This window comes from Monodon monoceros, unplaced genomic scaffold (assembly GCF_005190385.1).
Source record: "Monodon monoceros isolate NGI ecotype Baffin Bay Population unplaced genomic scaffold, NGI_Narwhal_1 Super_Scaffold_11, whole genome shotgun sequence".
NCBI classification, from domain to species: domain Eukaryota; kingdom Metazoa; phylum Chordata; class Mammalia; order Artiodactyla; family Monodontidae; genus Monodon; species Monodon monoceros.
In genome coordinates, this window is record NW_021703767.1 from 37,667,848 (window position 1) to 37,687,887 (window position 20,040).

Below are 20,040 nucleotides of genomic sequence, written 5' to 3' on the forward strand. Positions count from 1 at the left end.
TGCACCTGAGTGCTCAGGATCACCCAAATTCTGAAAAGAATTTTTTTCCTCACTCTGAGCAAGAAGCAAACTGGGAATACATAGATGAAATTTATTTGGTTCATTGTCGAGTTCTCACGCTTTTGTCTTGAACTTGGGATTTTTTTCTAAGCATTGTATTCTCAAATTTCTATCTTCATGTTGCTCAGAACTTCTTTTTGGGTCTTCAAGTTTGCATTTCATTTTCTCTGATACTGGTTTTAGAATCCTGGTCATCCTACACTTTTGCCTATATAATACCATAGACATAGTATATATTTGCCTGCCTTCCTGAACTGATTTTTTTTTTCCTGCAAGAAATGCCACACGATGTAGAGAGTTTTCGAGTTAGCTCCATTTTACCCAACTCTTAACTCTAAATTGCTGTTCATATCCTTAAAATTAATCATCTCTTTCTGTAGTACCAAATAGTATAAGTAGTATAGTTCATGAATAGGATTCACATGATGTGTGTGTGTGGGGGGAGGAGGGGATATGTGGTAAAGACTTAGATAATGGACTTAAGAGCACATCCAATGTGATATTGAGTTGGGTCAAGCTGATCTGATCTTAGAAGCCTAAACTAGAATTTAGGATGACCTTGACAAATTAGAGAAGTCATCCATCAAAAACAGTGTCAAATTTAATAGCGACAAGTGCAGAGTGGTACATAGGGGAAATCGACTAAGGATGCATGCAAGAGGCATAGGAGTAACTCTAAACAAGTCTGAAAAAAATTTGTGGAAACTATAGGGGAGAAAAGCTGGAAATTAATCAGCATTAAACTGTTGTTAATTTTCAAAAGCTGATATGACACTTAGATACACAGTATTATGAGCTATCATAGCAAAGCAGAGAAGTAATCTTTTGGCTCTGTAAAATCTGAGGATAATCCTCTTCTAAATGTTGCCAGTAGTGAGAACTTTATTACTGAAACATGTTTATTTGTTCTCATAACTATTGACTGAGACCCTACTGTTTAGAGTGTGAAATGCTACAGACTATCATTTGATACTTCCTTCTAATTACCATAGGCAAGAAAACAACATCCTTGTAAAGGTAAATGTCTCCTGTGTCACATTCTATAATTTTATTGTATTCTGTATTGGACATATGTTACATTTTGTCTGTCCTGCATCTCTTTATTTTAGGAATTGTCCTCTCCATTTTGGTGGGATTGCTTAATTAGTCACTCATTCACACCTTCATTGTCACTGCACAATCAGGAAGAGTGAGTGACTGAAGGATGGGCATGTACTCAAACATGGACTGTTACCAAGTCATACAGAGCTCTTGTCAGGGTTATGAATAAAGAGCTCTTCTCTTTTCTCTGGAACCCTTCAATAAAATTACGGGATAAACCTAGGAATGTGTTGACCCTCTTGGCTTCACTGTGTGGAAAATCAGCTTAAGCTTTAATTAATATTAAGGAAAAAAGAGTTCAACCTTGGATAAAACGAAACACAATTCTAACGATATCACTTAAGCATTTAGATCAAAGTAGACTGAAATAACCCCCAACCATGGACTTTTAAGTTAAATTAACTAGTAGTTTTTTGATGTTTTGCTTTTCGTTTAAGTGAAATTGATTTGGATCTATGTCACTTGCAACCAAAGAGTTCAGACTAATACCTATTCATCCTTGATTATCTTAGTAGAGACATAATGTAAGATAATCCTCTGGTTGTGAGCTTCTCCCCATCTCTTCACCACCAAAAGAATGGATGGTTTTACTATCCATGTTATGGGAAAGAGGCAGATCTATAGCAAAATAAACAAAATATATTAGGAAGGACCTTGGCATATCTGAGAGGTTAATCTTATTTACTTTGGATTTGAATGTCTGGGCTGTAGACCTAGAGTTGTGAAAATATCATAGTGGTGACAATGAATGCCAACATGATATTTATCAAATGAAAAGTGTGATGGTTAATTTTATGTGTCAACTTGCCTGGGACACAGGGTGCTGAGATATTTGGGTAAATATTATTTCTGGGTATGACTGGAAGGGTGTTTGGGGGTGAGATTAACATTTTAATCAGCAGATTGAGTAAAGTAGATTCCCCTCTGTGATGGTTAATTTTGTATGTCAACTTGACAAGCCATGGGGTGCCCAGATTAAATACTATGTCTGGGTGTGTCTATGATGGTGTTTCCAGATGAGATTAGCATTTGAATCAGTGGATTCTGTAAAGTAGACAGCCCTCCCCAATGTGGGCAGGCATTGTTCAATCCCTTGAGGGCCTAAAGAGAACCAAAAGCAGAAGAGGGGAGACTACTTCCTCTTTCTGCCTGCCTGACTGAGCTGAGACAACTGTCTTTTCCTGTCTTTGGACTGGGATTAATACCATCAGCTCCTCAGTTCCCAAGCCTTCAGACTTGAACTGGAATTATATCACTGGTTTTCCTTAGTCTCCAGCTTGCAGAGAGCATATTGTGGGACTTTTCATCCTCCATAATTGCATAATAAGTCAGTCTCTGTCTGTCTGTCTCAGGAGAATCCTAATATACTCTCCTACACGTAAGTGGACATCACCAATTCTGTTGAAAGCCTGAATAGAACACAAGTTAGAGTAAGAAAGAATTTTCTCTCTCTGTCTGACTGTTTTTAATCTGGACATTACCCTTTTCCTGCCTCCTGGGCTTGGGTTGGAATTTACACCATTGGCTCTCCTGCTTTAGGCCTTTGGTCTCAGACTGGAACTCTACCCTCAGATCTTCTGGGTCTCCAGCTTGCTGACTGCAGATCTTGGGACTTATTTGCCTTAACTGCATGAGCCAATTCCTTACAATAAATCACTGTCTATATCTATTTATTCTATTCTATTCTATTGATTCTATTTCTCTGGAGAGCCTATACTAATACAAATTTTGGTAGCAAGGACAGCACTATCCAGTAGAACTTTCTGTGATGATGGAAATGTTGTCAACCTGTGTTGTCCAATAGAGTAGTCACTAGTCATATGTGGCTATTGAGTACTTAAAATGTGAGTAGTATGACTAAGATGCATAGTTTAAAATTTTATTTTATTTTACTTAATTTAAACTTAAATAGTCATAAAGTGTTAGTGTCAACAGCTCTAGGAATAAGCCACAGTTTTAAAGCCATGCTATTCTTTGTATTTTACTTTCCAAACTTATTTCCTTCTATTCTACCCTGTCCTTTTAGTATTTGTTTGTTTTGCTACTTCAAGATGCCTTATTATTCTGATTATTTTTATTTTATTAAGGAACAAATTAGATGTTCCCTAGAGATGTAGATCAACTTGGTTGTTCAATCATTGGAATTATAAGCTAGCTTAATTTATCCTGGATTCACCAGGAATCAAGTAATATCATAGAGTTCTTCACAATTCTTTATCTCAGCTATTTAGTGTCCAACATAGCTCCTTTTATTTGGTCAATCTGGATCAAAAACTGGGTCCTCAGTTGGTTTCCGTATTGTTAGTCTGACCTGGCTCATTCCATAGAACTATGTAATATTCCTAACATAAATTATATTAAATACTAGTACAAATACTAAGAACCTTCTAAGACAAGGTACTACAAAGATGACTAAAAAACAGTTGTGTACACTTTAATAGGTAGACTGTAATCATTTCTATCTATTTATTCTAAACATTTTGCTGTTGAAAAAAATCAGGGATAGTTAACAATGGTCAACAGTGGTTATGTATAGGGAGTAAACTCACTAAAGTAACTTTCACTGGGTGTCTGTTTTATTTATTTTATTTTATTTATTCCTACATAGTTTGTATTTTCCCAACTTATATGTATTTCTTTTGTAAATAAAATCTAAATCTAATTTTTTATAAGTGCTGAATTTTTAGTTTGAATACTTGCACTTAATAATACTTAGAATTATTTATAAAAGAAAATAATGCCTAAAAAGAAGATACAGAGAGGGAAGATAACTGAATCTGTCTTTATACAAGTTAAACCAGAAGGTAGTCAGATTTGCATGGATGCACTAATTCCCTCAGCAAATATATGTTGAATGATTAATATATTTCAGCTCTTTTCCAGTTGCTGAAAATTCAATCAACAAGTCAAAGTCCCTGCATTTTTGTAGCTTACATTCTAGTTGGGGAGAAAACAAATATACAAGTAAACAACTGAATTAAATAGTATATAAGGTCAAGTTTATAAAGGTCATAAAAAAAAGGTAGATGTATAAAGAGTGACTAGATGGATTGGGGGTGGAGAAGCAGAGGAGAGTCAGTAAATGACTCTCTGGGAATGGCACATTTGAGCAGACTCCTTCGTAAAGTAAGGAAATGACTAACACGTTGATCTTGAAAAGGAGTGTTCCAAGTATTAAACACTCCACATACAAAAACAGTACGGCAGGTATGAAATTGACTTGAATGAATATAATGTCATTTTCTTCAGAGAGTTTTTGTTTATTTTGTTTTGTTTTTTAATAGAGCCCATTTTCAATATCAGTGTCCACGAGTTGGGCGTTATCTCCAGAATATTTCCACTTACCTTTGGTCATTTGCAAAACTACTATTTTACATATTAGCTAATATTAAATTCTAGGATCATACAATCTTATATAAAGTAGGAGAAATGTTTGCTTGTTTGCGGGGAAATGGAGGAAAAGGAATTATCCCCTTTGACGAGTTTAACAAAGTGTGATGGCCACATATCTTAGATCATTTAGCTTCAATCATTGTAGAGATAGAATTTATAATACCTAACATCACAAGGTCATTTTTACTCTATATATTGTAACTGCATATATTAAAATGAGATAACATATAGATGTTTGTCATATTGCCACTTGGTTTATTCATGTAAAAATGAAGAAACAGCTAATATTGAGATTGTAAATTTCTGAATGTCTGTGAATTTCTTTTCAACATTTATATACCATCATCAATATAAGTTAAAATTCTAGCTATAAAGTATTTGAGATGGGGTGGGGTAAAATAATAGGTCATAACTCTGAAGGACATTGAATGTTTTGTAAGCAGTAGCAAAATGCTAAGTTAAAAATGTATATAAAGGCAGTTAATATTGCTATATACTATCATATGTATGATATATACACACACACATATATATAAATAATACTATATACTATGTATTATACTAAATATAATATATACCAAACCCAAGGATTCTTAACATCTCTGCAACACAGGCAGCTGACCTCATATTTAATATACTGGTGAGCATGGTGAATGACAATCAATGCTTCCAGTACTCAGTAAAGCCAATTTTCTTTCACGGTGGTCTACATTTTCACCAGGCCATGAAATTTCTTTTTCTAGGTCAATTTACTGCAAGACTCAATTTACTATGAGAGTCAATTTAGCATGGATTTTTAGATTTTTAGTCCTGGGTATCTATAATGACTGTATATTTCAAGTGTTTAGATATTTCACTTAAATTTAATATTTTAAAAGAGAAATATAAATATTTCTATTAATCATGTAAAGTCCTACTAAATTTATCCATAGTTGTAAAAAATTGACACAATAATTTTCCCATTCATCTTTCAAAAACTTTTGTCACAATTAAAACTGGTTTTAAAATTGTTATTTTCTTTTTCAGCTTTGAGGTATAATTGACAAATTTGTAATATATTTAAAGTGATGATTTAATATATGTATATGTTGTGAAAAGATTTTCCCTATCTAGTTAATTATCACATCCATCACCTTAAAACTATTGACAAAGTACTTTGCTCCTAGTCGAATAAAAAAGGCATAAACATCACATTCATGATAAGTACCAATTATTTCAAATTGTTGAAAAAAATCATAAAGTACAAACTAACTGTGGTCTCCTCTGTGAAATGTATCTTAAAAGAACTATAATATCTAGGATACTACTGCAGGAAGAATGAGGCTGTCATCCTATTTTGTGGACAGTACAAGCAAAGAGAACCATCATTCCCAAGGCAGGAAAAAAGTATGTGCTATCTTTATATAACTTGTAAAATGAGTATTAAGTGAATGACTTACATTTAAAACATTTATTTACCTTCATTTAAAAATTTACTTCAGGGCTTCCCTAGTGGCGCAGTGGTTGAGAGTCCACCTGCCGATGCAGGGGACACGGGCTCGTGCCCCCGTCTGGGAAGATCCCACATGCCTCGGAGCGGCTGGGCGCGTGGGCCATGGCCGCTGGGCCTGTGCGTCCGGAGTCTGTGCACCACAACGGGAGGGGACACAGCGGTGAGAGGCCCGCGTACCGCAAAAAAAAAAAAAAAAAAATTACTTTAAAATATGAAATATTGAACAATATTTTACCATGAAGAGAAGGAGAATACAAGGCTTAATGATAAAAAAAAGTAAAGAAAATATTCCAAACAGGTTTAATATTTTAGACTCTTGCATATAGGGATTCATGGATAGATACCATCTTTTGGCAATTTATAAAATTAATTCATTGCCTGATGGTTCATAAGAGGTCAGTTACTTTGTACATTTACTGAGACACTGATAATATATGTAGACAATGATAGCCTTAAAACTCTGAAATGAAGATATTTAAAGATATTTAATTGCATTCTAAGAAATGTTTCAAGTTTAGAAATGAATTTATTCATACAATGACAACTCTAGAACATATTGACTCGTCTCATTTTAAAACATTGAAAGATCTTACAACCACTGGGCATTTGATATTTTTTAAGTTAATTGATTAATAGCATCTAAGAATAAACTATTTACAAAGTAGAGCATTATCTATTATTTGTACTTGAAGATAACATTATTTATCCAAATGGCCAGAGCTAATGTTTTGAGTGTTTTTCCCCCCCAGGACTGAAATAAATGCAAACTCACTTCCAGTCCCCTGGGTGTGTGGGCTAAAGAGAGCTCTTAATCACATTAAAGTTTATGATTCTCATCACAATCAAACTTGCAGCCATTCTTAAACTATCTAATTAAATTACTCAATTTGTTCTATGGTTTACAAGAAGAGTTACTTTTGTGTTATGATGGCAGGGAGACTCCTGGGGTTCCTGAAAATAACAATTTAACAAAAATCCTCAGGGCTTTTTAGTCTCCTCCATTTCATAGAACACCCACGAAATTCTCCCTGAGGTTGAGAGTGCAGTAAAGCACTGTTAAAAACTAGAACTTCTCAATCTTGGTGTACATATAAATCACCCTGGAATCTTTAATCTTACTCTGTAGGTATGGGGTAGGGCCTGAGATTCTGCAGTTCTAACAAGTTCCCAGGTGATGGTGGTGATGCTGGTCTGAGATCACATACAGCATTGCAAACCTATAGACTATTTCAGTATAGAAATCCTAACTGCTCTGGTAGTTATCAACAAGAACAAAAACACAATTTGCTTCTGAGTATTGATCACAAATGTTGAGCTACTCATGTTCAAATGTTCAGTTGGGGCATTTTCTTGAACATAACAATCTTAGAGTAATAATTTTTTTTTTTTTGTTTTAGCTCAGTGAGACTTTAGAAGTCATCAAATACAGCTTCCTCATACTATAGTTGAGGAAATTGAGGGTCAGGGAAGTTAAGTATATGCCCAAGGTCATACAGCTGGCACTAGAACCCAGGAACCCTAACTACTGTGTCGATAAAGAAACCCTAACTTCTTTGGCATTTCCATTTTTATTTATACTCCCTGACACAAAACCTAAGCATGAGTCAATAATGATTGGAATTTCACCTTCTGATGCTCACAATAGTTTAAATGATAGCAGTATCCTTGGACTTAGATTCCTAACAGCTAAAACTCACAGTAGGCAACTATCTGCTACAATAACAAGAGTATTCACATATCCTCTTTCTTGCAGTTTTGTTATGGACATGTGGCTTCTTAATTTTGAGAACCTGGGGAGAAAGGTGGAGAGAGAAATGAATGGGTCATTAGTTAAAAGGCAGGGGTTGAAGTTGTAAAAGGTTGTGGCAAAGTAAGCAACAAATGAGAAAGAGCTAAGGGCCTCAGTATTGATCCTGCCTCTCATCTTTCCCTCTGTCTCCTTGCTTGCAGGTTTCTATTGTGTAGTCGCTCAAACAAAATGGACTTTATTTATGGTGTGACTGATTTAACACTACCGAACTAGTCCATCGTCTGCTAATTTGGTCCAATTAAAAACTGGTCATAGGGAAAAGCCTGGGAATTAAGCTCGTTTGGAAACACAACTTCTGATTATTTTATGTCCTGTTCATTTATATCTCCTCTTCTAAAGGGCACATTCAGGGTGCTGATTTATAGGGATGGTTCTTTCCAGATTCCTGAATTTCTTTCCATGATCACCTTTGGTTAAGCCCTTGAAGAAAGCAGTTATGCTTTTTCTCCCTTCCTTATGGTTGCTGTTAAGACATTTATGGAGGATTGCCCAAGATTTCTTGCTATACCGAATTAGAAGAATCCCACTAAACAGCTTAAAGCCGCCATTTATAAAGCATTTACACATTGCTTGGCCCTGTACTAACAGGTTTGCATTCTCACTTAATCCTTACAACTCCAAGAGTTAAGTACTATTATTATCCCTATTTTGCAGTTGAGGAGGCTTCAGATTTAAACGTTCAAGTAAAATCATCAAACACTGTGAAGCAAAAAGTGACAGCTATGGGATTTGAACCTGGATCTACCTGATCTCAGTACTGACCGATGTGATACTGTCACCTGCTAAGCTCTACTGAAATTTACGTCTAGATTAAGTCAAATTCTCAAGAACAGCAACAACAAATTAATTTCCTCCACCCCTAACTCTTCCTCCGTCACACAAGTTCTTGTAGGCAGGTAGGTGTTCCCTATACTTAGCCTCTCCCACGCCCTCGGCAATCTTTCCCTTTTGCTTCTGGGAGCTTCAGAGAATGCTACTGCAGCTGGTGAGTGGGCAGGTGCAGCCACCATCTGCTCTAGGAGTCCAAATGCGCACAAGAACTTAGCACCCAGACCTGGCCCAGCCACCACGGGTTCCAGAACCTGCTGGGGACACGGCTAACCCCGCCCCCTCGCGGTGGCGATTGGCTAAACCCTTCCCGAAGGCTAGGCACTGATTAATGGAGGTGCTGTCTCCTCAGAAAGTTAGGGCGAGACTCTCTAAGGAGGTGAGAACAGCCGGGGGTGTGTGAATGGGGGATTCAGTTCTTCCGGCCCGAAGGGTCCTTGAGAAGCCTGTTTGTTTTTCCCGGCGCCTGTCTCCACCCATCCCTTTCTCTCATTGGCCAGGCCTGGTGGGCGGGTGTGTTTCCATTGGCCGGGGGGCGGTGTCTGTCCCTGGCCAGGGTAGGGGCGGGGCCACCACCGCGGTGAGCTTGCCCTTGTGTCTGGTGCTCTGTAGAGCTGCCGCCGCTGCCGCCGCCGCCGCCGCCGCCGCCGCCGCCGCCGCCGCCGCCGCCGCCGTCACCGCCACCGCTGCCACTGCTGCTGCTGCTGCAGCCGAAGCATCCGGGAGCCGCCGCCGCCGCCGCTGCCGCCGCTACCGCCTCTAGCGCCGCTTCCACCTCTAGCACCGCTTCCACCTCCACTCCCAGGACCCCGAGACACCCCTAGCGCAAGCGGCGGCTGCTGCTTGCTTGCTCCCCCTCTTCCCCGCCTCTCCCTTCCGTGACCTACCCACTCCTTGCAACCCTCGTCCGCCCCTTCTCCGACACCCCGGCATCCCTGCACCACCTGCTCGGACAGCCCCGGCGGGTGCTGGGACTTGCTGCGCGCGCGGAGAGGAAGGCAAGCTCCGAACCCGTGCCTGGCAGACGGACTGTCGCGGCTGCACCACCATCAGGAGGAGGAGGAGAAGAAACTATTTTGCCCACCGAAACCCCATTCTGCCGGTGCTTCGCCGTTGCCGCTTCTGCTGCTGCTGATCAGCGTCCGCGGGTTCGAACACCGCAGCGGCGAGGACCCTGGGTCCAGAGGGCTCCGCGAGGAAGACACCGGCGGAGCCCCGCACTCTGGTGCTCCGCTCACCAGCATCTCTTTGCCCCCCTCGTTCCATTCCAAACCCTCCACAGAAGGGACCATGATTTGGAAACGCAGCGCCGTTCTCCGCTTTTACAGTGTCTGCGGGCTCCTGCTACAAGGTAATCCCCGCCCCGCCGCGGGGAGCATCAACTTCATGCCCGTTCCCCATCATCCTCACTCCACCCCATATTTCCACTCTCCCCCTTACAGTCAGTCCCCCAGTCCCTGGCGATTTCCACCCCCTCGCCCTACACCCCGGTGCGGCAGGGGCCAGTGGCAGTTTGCTCCAGCCCCTCGAATCTCTAGCGCTGTCTCAACCCTGCTCTCTCGGCAGTCAGCCCCTTACGGGCACCTTTCGCCTTTTCATTCACCTGAGCGTCCTACATCTCTCACTCTCCATCATTGCCAGCACCAACCCCCCCCCCCCACACTCCCACGCCTTTTGGCTGGCAACTTGTGCCTTCTCTGAACATTCCACCCTCCCAGCAACCCCCACCAGCCACCTCCCACATCACGCTCCTGACCGACCCTCTCCATCTCTTGTCACCTCTTTAACCTCCCCCTTTTCGGGTCGTCTTTCCCTTTCCCCTTCCTCCCACCATCATCATATCCGTGTGCCTTTAAAAAGTGTGTGAGAGCCTGGGAGCGAGCTACCGAGACGGCGAGAACAGCAGCAGCGGCAGCACTGTGTGCATTGCAATAACATCCCCGGTGAAGGGGGCGGGGGGGGAATGTGTTGTGAGACATGTCATTCACCTAGGAAGAGAGAGGAGACTGTCTGAGGTTAAAAGAGAGAGAGAGAAGGAAGAACGAAAAGAAAAAGAAAAAAAAAAAAAGGAGTAAACGGAAAAAGAAAGAATGCATAAATAAACCAAGAAATAAAAAGAGAGGGCCGGGGAAGGGAAGAATTAAAAGACCAAAAGCCACTTTATAAACAAACTGACTTTTTATTATTCAGTCTGTGTGGTTTTCTTTTTCTTTTTTTCTTAAGACAAGAAACATATGCACCCTAGCAGTTACTTTACTGCTAAGGGATTTTCGCTTGATTCCCTACCTCTCCATCCGCTATCTGCCGCTTCTTTTCCGTAATTAATATTATCCTTTCACGTGAAATGTAGGAACCCCTGTGACCGCAGCGGAGGGAAACCGCACAAAACACTGTTATTATGCAAATCACTGGTTTTGGATGCAGACTGGCTAGGGAACTGGGGTACACTTTTCCTCAGACCCTCTCTTTTGAAGGAGGGAGGAGGGGCCTGTGTGGAATGGGAGGACGATGCTGATTATGAAATAAATGGAGTAGGAGTGCATAGGAAGAGCACCCTTTGGGTGGTAGTGGAGGCAGAGGCGGCATGCTAGGGCTGAGTGGGCAGGGGCTGTAAGGCGGAAGATTGTTGCTTTGAAGAGAGTGGTGTAGGGATGTGGCTTGAGTGTGAGATACAGGGAGGATGGATGTGAAATTATGGTCCATATGATATTTTTTAAGCTACGTGACTCTTGATTTCTTGATAAACCTTTGCCCACCTCTATCCCCTCTGTCATCATTTGTGTATTTGTAGGAAAGATAAGTTGATCAAATTTATTCGTCCCTGGGTAAAAGGAATCTGAAAGTAAGACACAGAACCACAGGCGTGCAAAACCCAATCGGCCTTTGGAGGATTTAAATGAGGTCAATGAACCATCTTTCAGCAAGTTCTTGGAATGCATCCTCTCTCCTAGCCTCCTCCGGTAGACCGGGACCATATATTTTTTAATGCATATTTATGAATGTGAAAGAAGAGATAGTGGACAGAATTATCCTGAATTAACTAACTGAACTTGCAGAGATATGTGTTAGAATATTTTGTGGTAACTTTGTGTATTTTATGTTTGATGTAAATTTTAGATATATCATGTGCCAGAATCCCTGAGAAGGCAGACAGCCTGTTCTTCTTGCTTATGCCGCCTGGTCCCATTTCCCACCGCTTATACCGCCACCCTCACACAAGTAATCCGGTGGCTGACACATTACTTAGATTTCTAATCCGTCCTGAAACATCCTCCTAGAGACCCCACTTCACCTCTCAGTAACTTGCATTTCTCAGCTCTGCTGTGTGTGTATGTGTCTGCGTGTGTGTCCGCACACGCCACGCCGAGTAAGGGGAGTGTGATGTGGGGAAATCAGTTAATTTGGTGATTGCGATGAAAATTCGACACCACTGGATGTGTTTTCCCTGCCATTCTGTGTATGCTGGCCCCGGCACGTCACTGCACACACTACTGGGCTGGTGTGAGAAGATTATTTATTATAGAGCATGTGGGTAATGGACTGCACTTGGGGGTCACGTCCTCTCTGCCTTCAACATTTCCCTGTGAATTGTCTATTCAGTGCACTGCAAAATAACTGTCTGCTGGTGCCTCTTTCTCTCTGTCTCTCTCTCTCAGCCTGAAGGAGGATTTACTCTTTCTCTACCCTGAGAGATTCCATCAGCTGCATTCTTTTTTATTAAGGGCATGGGCCTCTTTTATTAAGTATGTAAACCAAGTATTGAAACAGTGCTGCCTTTCACAGCAGACTGGGGGAGAGGGGTGGAAAGTATACCAGAGAAAATGTACCACTGCAACCAGCAGCAGGTCTAAATAAATAAATAAATAAGTGTCCTATACAGCAACCAGGGAAAGAGCACCAGCTCAAGGATGTATGTGTACTTCTGAGCATCTTAGATCAGGGCATATTAATACACCAAAAGAGAGAAGAAGATTTAAAGAAAAAAAAAAAAAAACTAGAAGCGGGAGGAGGCACAAAGCCCCGTTGGACTGTCTTCTCATGTTTATGGCTGCCTCACATTTATCAAACACTGCTCCACAGACACATCACACTTTGTTGATATTGTCAGTTCCTGCTCAAACAAATTGCTCATGCCTTCCTGTCTTGGTCTTGGCTGAAAACATTGCTTCAGGGTCCAGGTTTATGTTTCTCCCACTACTCTACTGTTTTATTAGGGCTTGGTTAGATTGTAAAATGAAAGCTTTATTTCCTGGACACAGATTAAATACTTAGCAGGTCTTTCCTTTCTATGCACAGGGAAGGATGGGTGGCGGGGGAACTAGCGAGCAACTGATTTTGGCCAGAGGTAGTCTGCTCTGCCTGTTAGTAGTTATGACTAGGCAAATACTATACACAGTCTGCAGCTTCTTATTATTAGCGTTATCAACACTATAGTGGTATATTCACTTAAGACATACTAATCAATTTATTTATCCTTTGTATTATTATCCCATTTCTTGTGGTATGCATTATTTTAGACAAGAAGACTCATTTGAACACAACTTCCCTGTGGTTTCACTGTGTTTTACCTTGTCAACAATTTTTTACTTTTCCTGGGAAGCAACCTCAATCTTTTGGCTTGTTAATATGTAGAGTGATAAGCCAGTGGTGAGATTCAAGATAATGATAAAATGAGTTTTTAAAAAAAGGCTTAAATAGTTCTATTCTACAACATCTACTACTTCATCCTCAATGGGTCTTTAGGAAATGCATAGTTAGATAGAAAATAAACGTTTCTGACCGAGGTATAACTTGGAATGTAGACTACTTAAGTAATAAAATTTGATTCAGTATTAAGCTATACAGCACCCTTTTTTATTTTCTTCCATCATAGAGGGAGAACCTGGGGCAAGGGCAGGGGACACATTAAAGAAATGAATTTCTGTAGAATGAGGAGTGTAAAAGCTTACCACCTGCAACTAAGACCTCTTCTTGGCTACAGAGTAGATCCAGTTCAATTGCTGACCCTCCCTGAAGCTGTATCCTTTTCCATGCCTGAGGAGACACTGCAAAGATGGAGACTGTCTTGGTTAGCACAGCAAACAATTCTAGAAAGGGCAAAAAGGAAGGAAGGGCAAATGTAACCACAAAATAGAGACGCATAGATTCTAATTTTGTTGAGAACTTTATTTCCTTTTTAGAGTTAGCTTTACACAAAAACATACCCAACATTAATATTGGGGCTTTAGGGGTTTTGTGTGTGTGTGTGTGTGTGTGTGTGTGTGTGTGTGTTGCTATGGGACGTTCTAGTAAATAATTTGTTATACTTAGAAAGATCTTCAAGTTAAAGGTCTGTTGAACATACATATTACTTGCCTCAGTGTGTGTCATGCACCTCCCCTTACATTTTTAGAAAACACATTGTAATGCAAAATACATTTATATATACTTAATAAAATATTGACAACTTAATACTTCCTAAAAATAAGTCTCTCCCACTCTTTTCCCTCTACATGTAGTAACCTTAGCCATGTTGAGCTCATTTCTTATGCTGAATGCAGTTTCTAAGATACAACTCACTTCTTCCTTTTTTTGATTAACAGCTGAAACTTTGAAAAGTAGACTTTATACACAAGAGTCAATGACTATGACTTAAACAGCAAACACCAGACAGTAAATACGATAATCTCCCTGCAAATATGAGGAGTTCCTAGACTAATTTAGTATCAAGATATGGAAGCTTACTTCATTATCTTTTCCCCTATTTCTACAGCTAGTAGAATTCTGGGAACATAATATGACAAAGGTAAGCATCAACTGAGATGGCCTCTTCCTCCCTTTTCCACCAGAAGATCAAATATGTGAAAAATATTTGCCCCACATTTAAATAGTGAGATAGTCATTTTTCTTAAAGAAAAACTTACTTAAATCACTTAAACAGCAAATGGATGTGCAAAAATGTTGGAAGACATCCTAAGCATGCATTTTAAAGTGGCCTGAAATCAACAACAAGTGATAATCAATTTTCTTTTTAAAATAGAGGGTCTATGGGGTAAAAAATGGTTGAGACAAGTAAAATTTGTCTATTATGAAGTATTTGGGGGTACATTAATAATATAACATAGGTGTTTCATATTATTGTTTTATTTGATCATGCTGACATGCATTCTATGAGATTTATTGATAGAGACTCCTTGTTTTAATAGACTTCATTAAACTTCCTTGGCAAAATCCCCCATTGTGTGGCAGCTAGCTGAGTAGGTTGAGGAGGCAGTGAGAAGGGAAATTACAAATCAAGGAAGTGGAAATCACAAACTGAAGTCAGAAGTCCCTTGTGGAATTGTCAGATACAGGTTTGTTTACCCTCTTAAAACAGCTCTATTGCCTGGTTTTTATTAAACTTAAGCTTCCTGATGGCAAGCCCTGAGCTTTACTTATCTGTGCAATCTTCTTATTCTCAGTTTAGTAAATGCCTAATAGTTTTGAGTTGAATAATAGGTATGTCCTAATTAGTCATGATGGAGTTAAATGGTCCCTTCTCCTCATAATATATCAGCACTCATACTTTGCTAAATAATACACATGAGCTAATTTTAACAGTTTGTAGGTCGTATTGGTTTAGAAAACTGTTTTCCTATAAAAAATTGTCATAGCAATAGCTGTTGATATACATCTTTAGACGAATACAGTTTGATCAGCTGTTCTTTGACATGAGGTTTCCCTACCCATTTTTTTTCTTTTCCAGAATTAAAAATCACAAATATTTTGCATAAGATTACAAACTCAATTCATGAAAAAAAAAAAAAATGAAGGGCATGACTTAAATTTACTGATTTAACCTAAAATATTTAAAAAGACAAGTTCATTGCCAACATTTTATTTGAAAATGTCAAGCATTTTTGGAGTGCAGTTCTGTAGTATCAAAAAAAGACATCTTCTGCAAATTCCTTGCGTAAAGAGGTGGGTGAAGATTAACCTAGAGCTGTGGCAGCTGAAGCCCCCTGCTGTGTGATGTTGCAAATGGCATCTCAGGCCTAATGTGCTCTGCAGCCGCAGGCGAACACGCAGGAAAGCAGTCATGTGGCATGAGTGAAATGGGAAGTCTTTTCATATTTCATAGCTTGTAGTGGACATGAACCATCCTTCAGCTTTTCATAACTAGAAACAATTCAGAGAGTATTTCTAATCATGTGAGGTCATGGCAAAGCAAAAGAGAACACATATTTTGCTTAGAGATTAATGTAGTAAAAAAATCCTAATAAAATTATCAACATTTTCATCAAATGAATGGTACAAACTTGCAACTATCTTGCAAACTATCAGGACCACGGGTCAGTTTAATGAAAATAAATAGCAAAGTTAAAATAGGATTCTTATGCAGTTATTTACATGTGCTGGACCTAATCAATGTTGAGCTGGCAAATACTCTGTTATCCTTCTCTTCCTTTAGTGAGTAAGGACTCAGTCCCTTGATTTTTTCCTTATTACAGCACTTCCTGTTTTGCGAGCATACAGTAGTTTTAAAAGGAGTAGGAATTAATTGTTCAATGTTTGTTCACACAGTTTATTTAGTGCCATAAATTGGAATTTGTGTTAACGTCAAACTAGTAGAGAATATTTCCCTTCTGTCTGAACAATTTTATTTATCACACAGGCAAAATCATCAAATACATTCCTTAATAAATGTAAGAGTTGTGGACCTTATGGGCAACCTATCATGGAAGCCTATCAGATAACAGTAACTAATGTAGCATTTTTTATTTTGATTCCATTTGCTACAGAACAAAGTAATTGAACATATTATGCATATTGATTTTTGTTTTAGAAATGAGGCCAGTTGGTCCTGTTTATGTGTTCAGTAGGTTTCTTTAAACAGATATGAAATTATTTTTATCTTAGTAATATGTAATATATATAAAAATTAGGAAAGTAAATATTCTGCTTAATTAGGTATGAGTTAAATATTAATGCCCAAATCAAAGATGTAATTACTGAGAAAGGAAATATTCCTCAATCATTTATCTATATATATGCACATACAAGCCTAAAATTTACAGTTATTTTTAACTGTAAAGATGTTTGAAGGACGTGTTTATAATTTTGTACATAATTAGAGCTTGGGGCTCTCAGGGATGAAGTGTGAGGAAAAAGGAAAAGTTTATTTTGTTTGCACTTATTTTCTTTTACCCTTTTTATGAAGGTTAAAAAAGGTATTATTTGAATACATTTTCTTAGGCTGCGGCAATGATTAACTTTTCCACTTAAAAACACATACACGCAAGGTTTACAGTTTCTGAATTTGCAATAGAGCTCAGCATTTATTCTGGATCTTCTTTTGTGCTTATAAAACTGAGTGATGAGAACCTACTGCTACCTGAATAGAGACAGGGCTGAGGTTGTAAGGAGACCTGCCATGGAGACAGCCAGCCATTAATTATTCACATTCTATTTTAGAAGTCTTTGAAGTAAATATTAAGACAGTCATTATTCAACACTGGGGATAACTCTTTCTGAGTCAGCAAATAGTTTTCACTTGAATATTTAAATTATTTTTCAGCCATCTGAATGCTGAAGGGGAAGCCCCTGTTTAGTCACAGTTAAGCAGTTATTCTGGGGGCTAGATACTGACGTCATTAGGGATGTTTAGAACAAAAATAAGCATTCATTTGCCTTGAAGAACAGAAAATCTTAAAGCTAAGTGTGATCAAATAGTGTAAGTAATTTCACATAAGCGTACAAAAGTCCATTTATATGTTAAATTGACCCCCCCTAATAATTTTATAGATTTGATGATGGCTTATTTACAGTGACAGTGCATTGTTTATCTAAAGTCATCTTTGGGAGCAGAGTGAGAAAGCACCTTTCCTGACAAGGATGTGCTGCCAACTGCTAAGTGTATAGCTGTTATATTGATTCAGTATAATTTATAAAACCAATTAATTTGTTCTTGTAAAGAAATCTTTTAACTTCTTTGCTAAAATTGTTTGCATTTAGAGATACAAGTGCCTCCCATAAAGCTAACTTAAACATCAAAGCCTAAAATTTATGGTGCATAAAATATGTTTCTACTTTCATAATAAATTCATATTTTACATTAGCTTGTCCTATATCCCTGCTGGAGAAAATGTCTCTGACATCTATACCTTCCATTCCCTCTCTTACTTTATATGTCCTCTGCTTTCAATTTTAAGTAGTAGACTTAGGCTGAAATGAGAGATGATTAGAATATTTGTATTGAACAGCAAATAAAATGCACAATAAGCTTCTGATTTGTCATTCCTTTATTGCAATCTATTTTATGGTCTGATATCTGAATAGTAACTCAGCTTCCTTTATATTCTCTAGCAATATAATATCCACCAACTCCACACCGTTCTATCCACCTGAAGGACCCATTAAAAGAAATTAACGGGGGATGAAGTTTAGTTAAAGGGAGTTTTGCTAAACCTATGTACTGAATATGTCCAGATTGGGTGTTTTCTCTTTGAACTTCCAAGGCTCGTACCCCAGTGTTTTAGCAAGGATAAAACACGTACAGTGTGTATGTAGTTGTTTTTGTTATTGTTATCATTGCATTTCGTGAGAGTTCAACCTTCTTAGTCTCATAATAAAAATGGCAAAAAGAGGAGGGAAGGAATGTGAGTCAGCCAGCCAAACACACAGAAACGCCTGGCAAAGCTGACTAAATTAGCATATGCTAGGCTGTGTATTTCCCTCTGTTGTTACATAACTCTTTTCTAATAGGAAATCACTTCTCCTACTTAACCCTTTCAGGAGGTTTGGAATTCTCCCACTGTTATCCTTTTATTTTGCTTCATTTATTTTCTCAAGAATTGTGTAAATCATCTATTGAAGGGCTTTTATGCCAAATTCTTTTTTTTTCCCCCTTCAGTCTTTCTGTATACAAATGTTCCATTCTGTGCCCAACTTCAGGATTCAGGAATCAACTTTTCTATAGCTTTCACTGAGAGGACCTAATTAGCATTTTAGGCTCTCTTTACTCATGTGCAGCTTTCTTTAGAAAATGTATTAGTTCTATGAGGTTCCCCTAAGGATTCATAATACTCTAGTTTGTTACATGTACTGTGATATTCAGTGTGCCTTATTTATGCACGTGTCCTCATTTCAAAGCCTTTTCAGGGATCATGTGGATAGAACAAGGGGTCTGGCTGTAAGTTCACTGTCATGTATTAATGTGTAGGTGGTATTCAGAGAAGGATGTTTCTGAAGGCAATTATATATCTATGACTCCAGTATAGCAAGCAGTTACTCACATTCTACACTTACTAGTTACCCTGCCAAGGCAGAATGAAATTCACCATTGTGATGCAGAATACAGTATCTGTTATTTCTAAATAGTTCTTTGCTCTGGGAATGAAATAAAATAATGAGTGAAAATGTGTATCCCCTATCCTGAATAGGGATTGTTCCTTTCACTCTCCCAAACAAAAAGAAGAATCAGAAATTGTTCCTGAATCAATACTCTATTCCCTAACTAGTCCATTAACACATTTTGCTATGGTGGGATCTTGAAGTTATGCTGGTTATTATTTGAGGCTATAGATTTTTAGATAGTATTAATTGCCTGCCATCTTCACGGGCTGCTAAATGTCAGTACATTGCCAAATTTAAGACATATTTTGAGTTTTTGATTTGGATGCAATGTGGACAACTGTGCAAATATATAAGAATATTGAACGAGAGAGAGAAAGAGAGGGAGAAAGAAACACATTTTTTTTTTTTTTAGAGAGAGACTATATTTGTGGAGGAATAGCTGCAAATAATTTGCTCATTTTAGTACATGTCACCATTTATAAAAAGGATATGTTCCTACATTACATGAGTTTAAGAGTATACTTATATTAATTGTACCCCTTGACTTACTTGTATTCCTGGGTTATATATCATCAAAAATTTGAGTTTAATTTGTAAATACAACTGTTCTTTCTTTTTTTATGACTATTGCAGTAAAAAGCATTTTATAAGTTGATATACTGACACTTTTAACGAATTTTTGTTTCATTATTTTACACAACTGAATGATTTTCCAAGCCTTATTATTATTAATGGTAGCTAAAAAATGCTATGTCCAGGAACCCGTGAGAGTTTTTTATGAGAATTTTTGACCAGAATCTGATGTGGTTTTTTTAGTAGACAAAAGAGTGCCATCTGCCCTTTATTGATTATTTTAAGCATTTATGTTTTCTTAGTTTATGAGAGAACTAAACATTTTATTTTGCCTATGTTATGATCTATATAACCCCTACATATATTTTTATTATAGCATTTTGAATGTTAGGTATTTATCTGTCTGTCTCCTCTAGTGGACTATAAGCCCCTAGAGTGCAGGGTCTTAGTCTTCATTTTATTTCAACTG

General features: G+C 38.4%; 1 protein-coding gene across 2 annotated transcripts in view; it reads left to right on the plus strand.

Moving 5' to 3' along the window:
• The first annotated feature begins 9,409 nt into the window (after positions 1-9,409).
• Positions 9,410-20,040, plus strand: part of CADM2 (cell adhesion molecule 2) — a 1,050,900-nt gene continuing 1,040,269 nt past the window's right edge. For both annotated transcript variants that reach the window (XM_029215414.1, XM_029215413.1), the window contains exon 1: positions 9,410-10,035. In XM_029215414.1, coding sequence (XP_029071247.1) covers positions 9,975-10,035 — 61 coding nt within the window. In that variant the 5' untranslated portion in view covers positions 9,410-9,974. The remainder of the gene's footprint in view (positions 10,036-20,040) is intronic.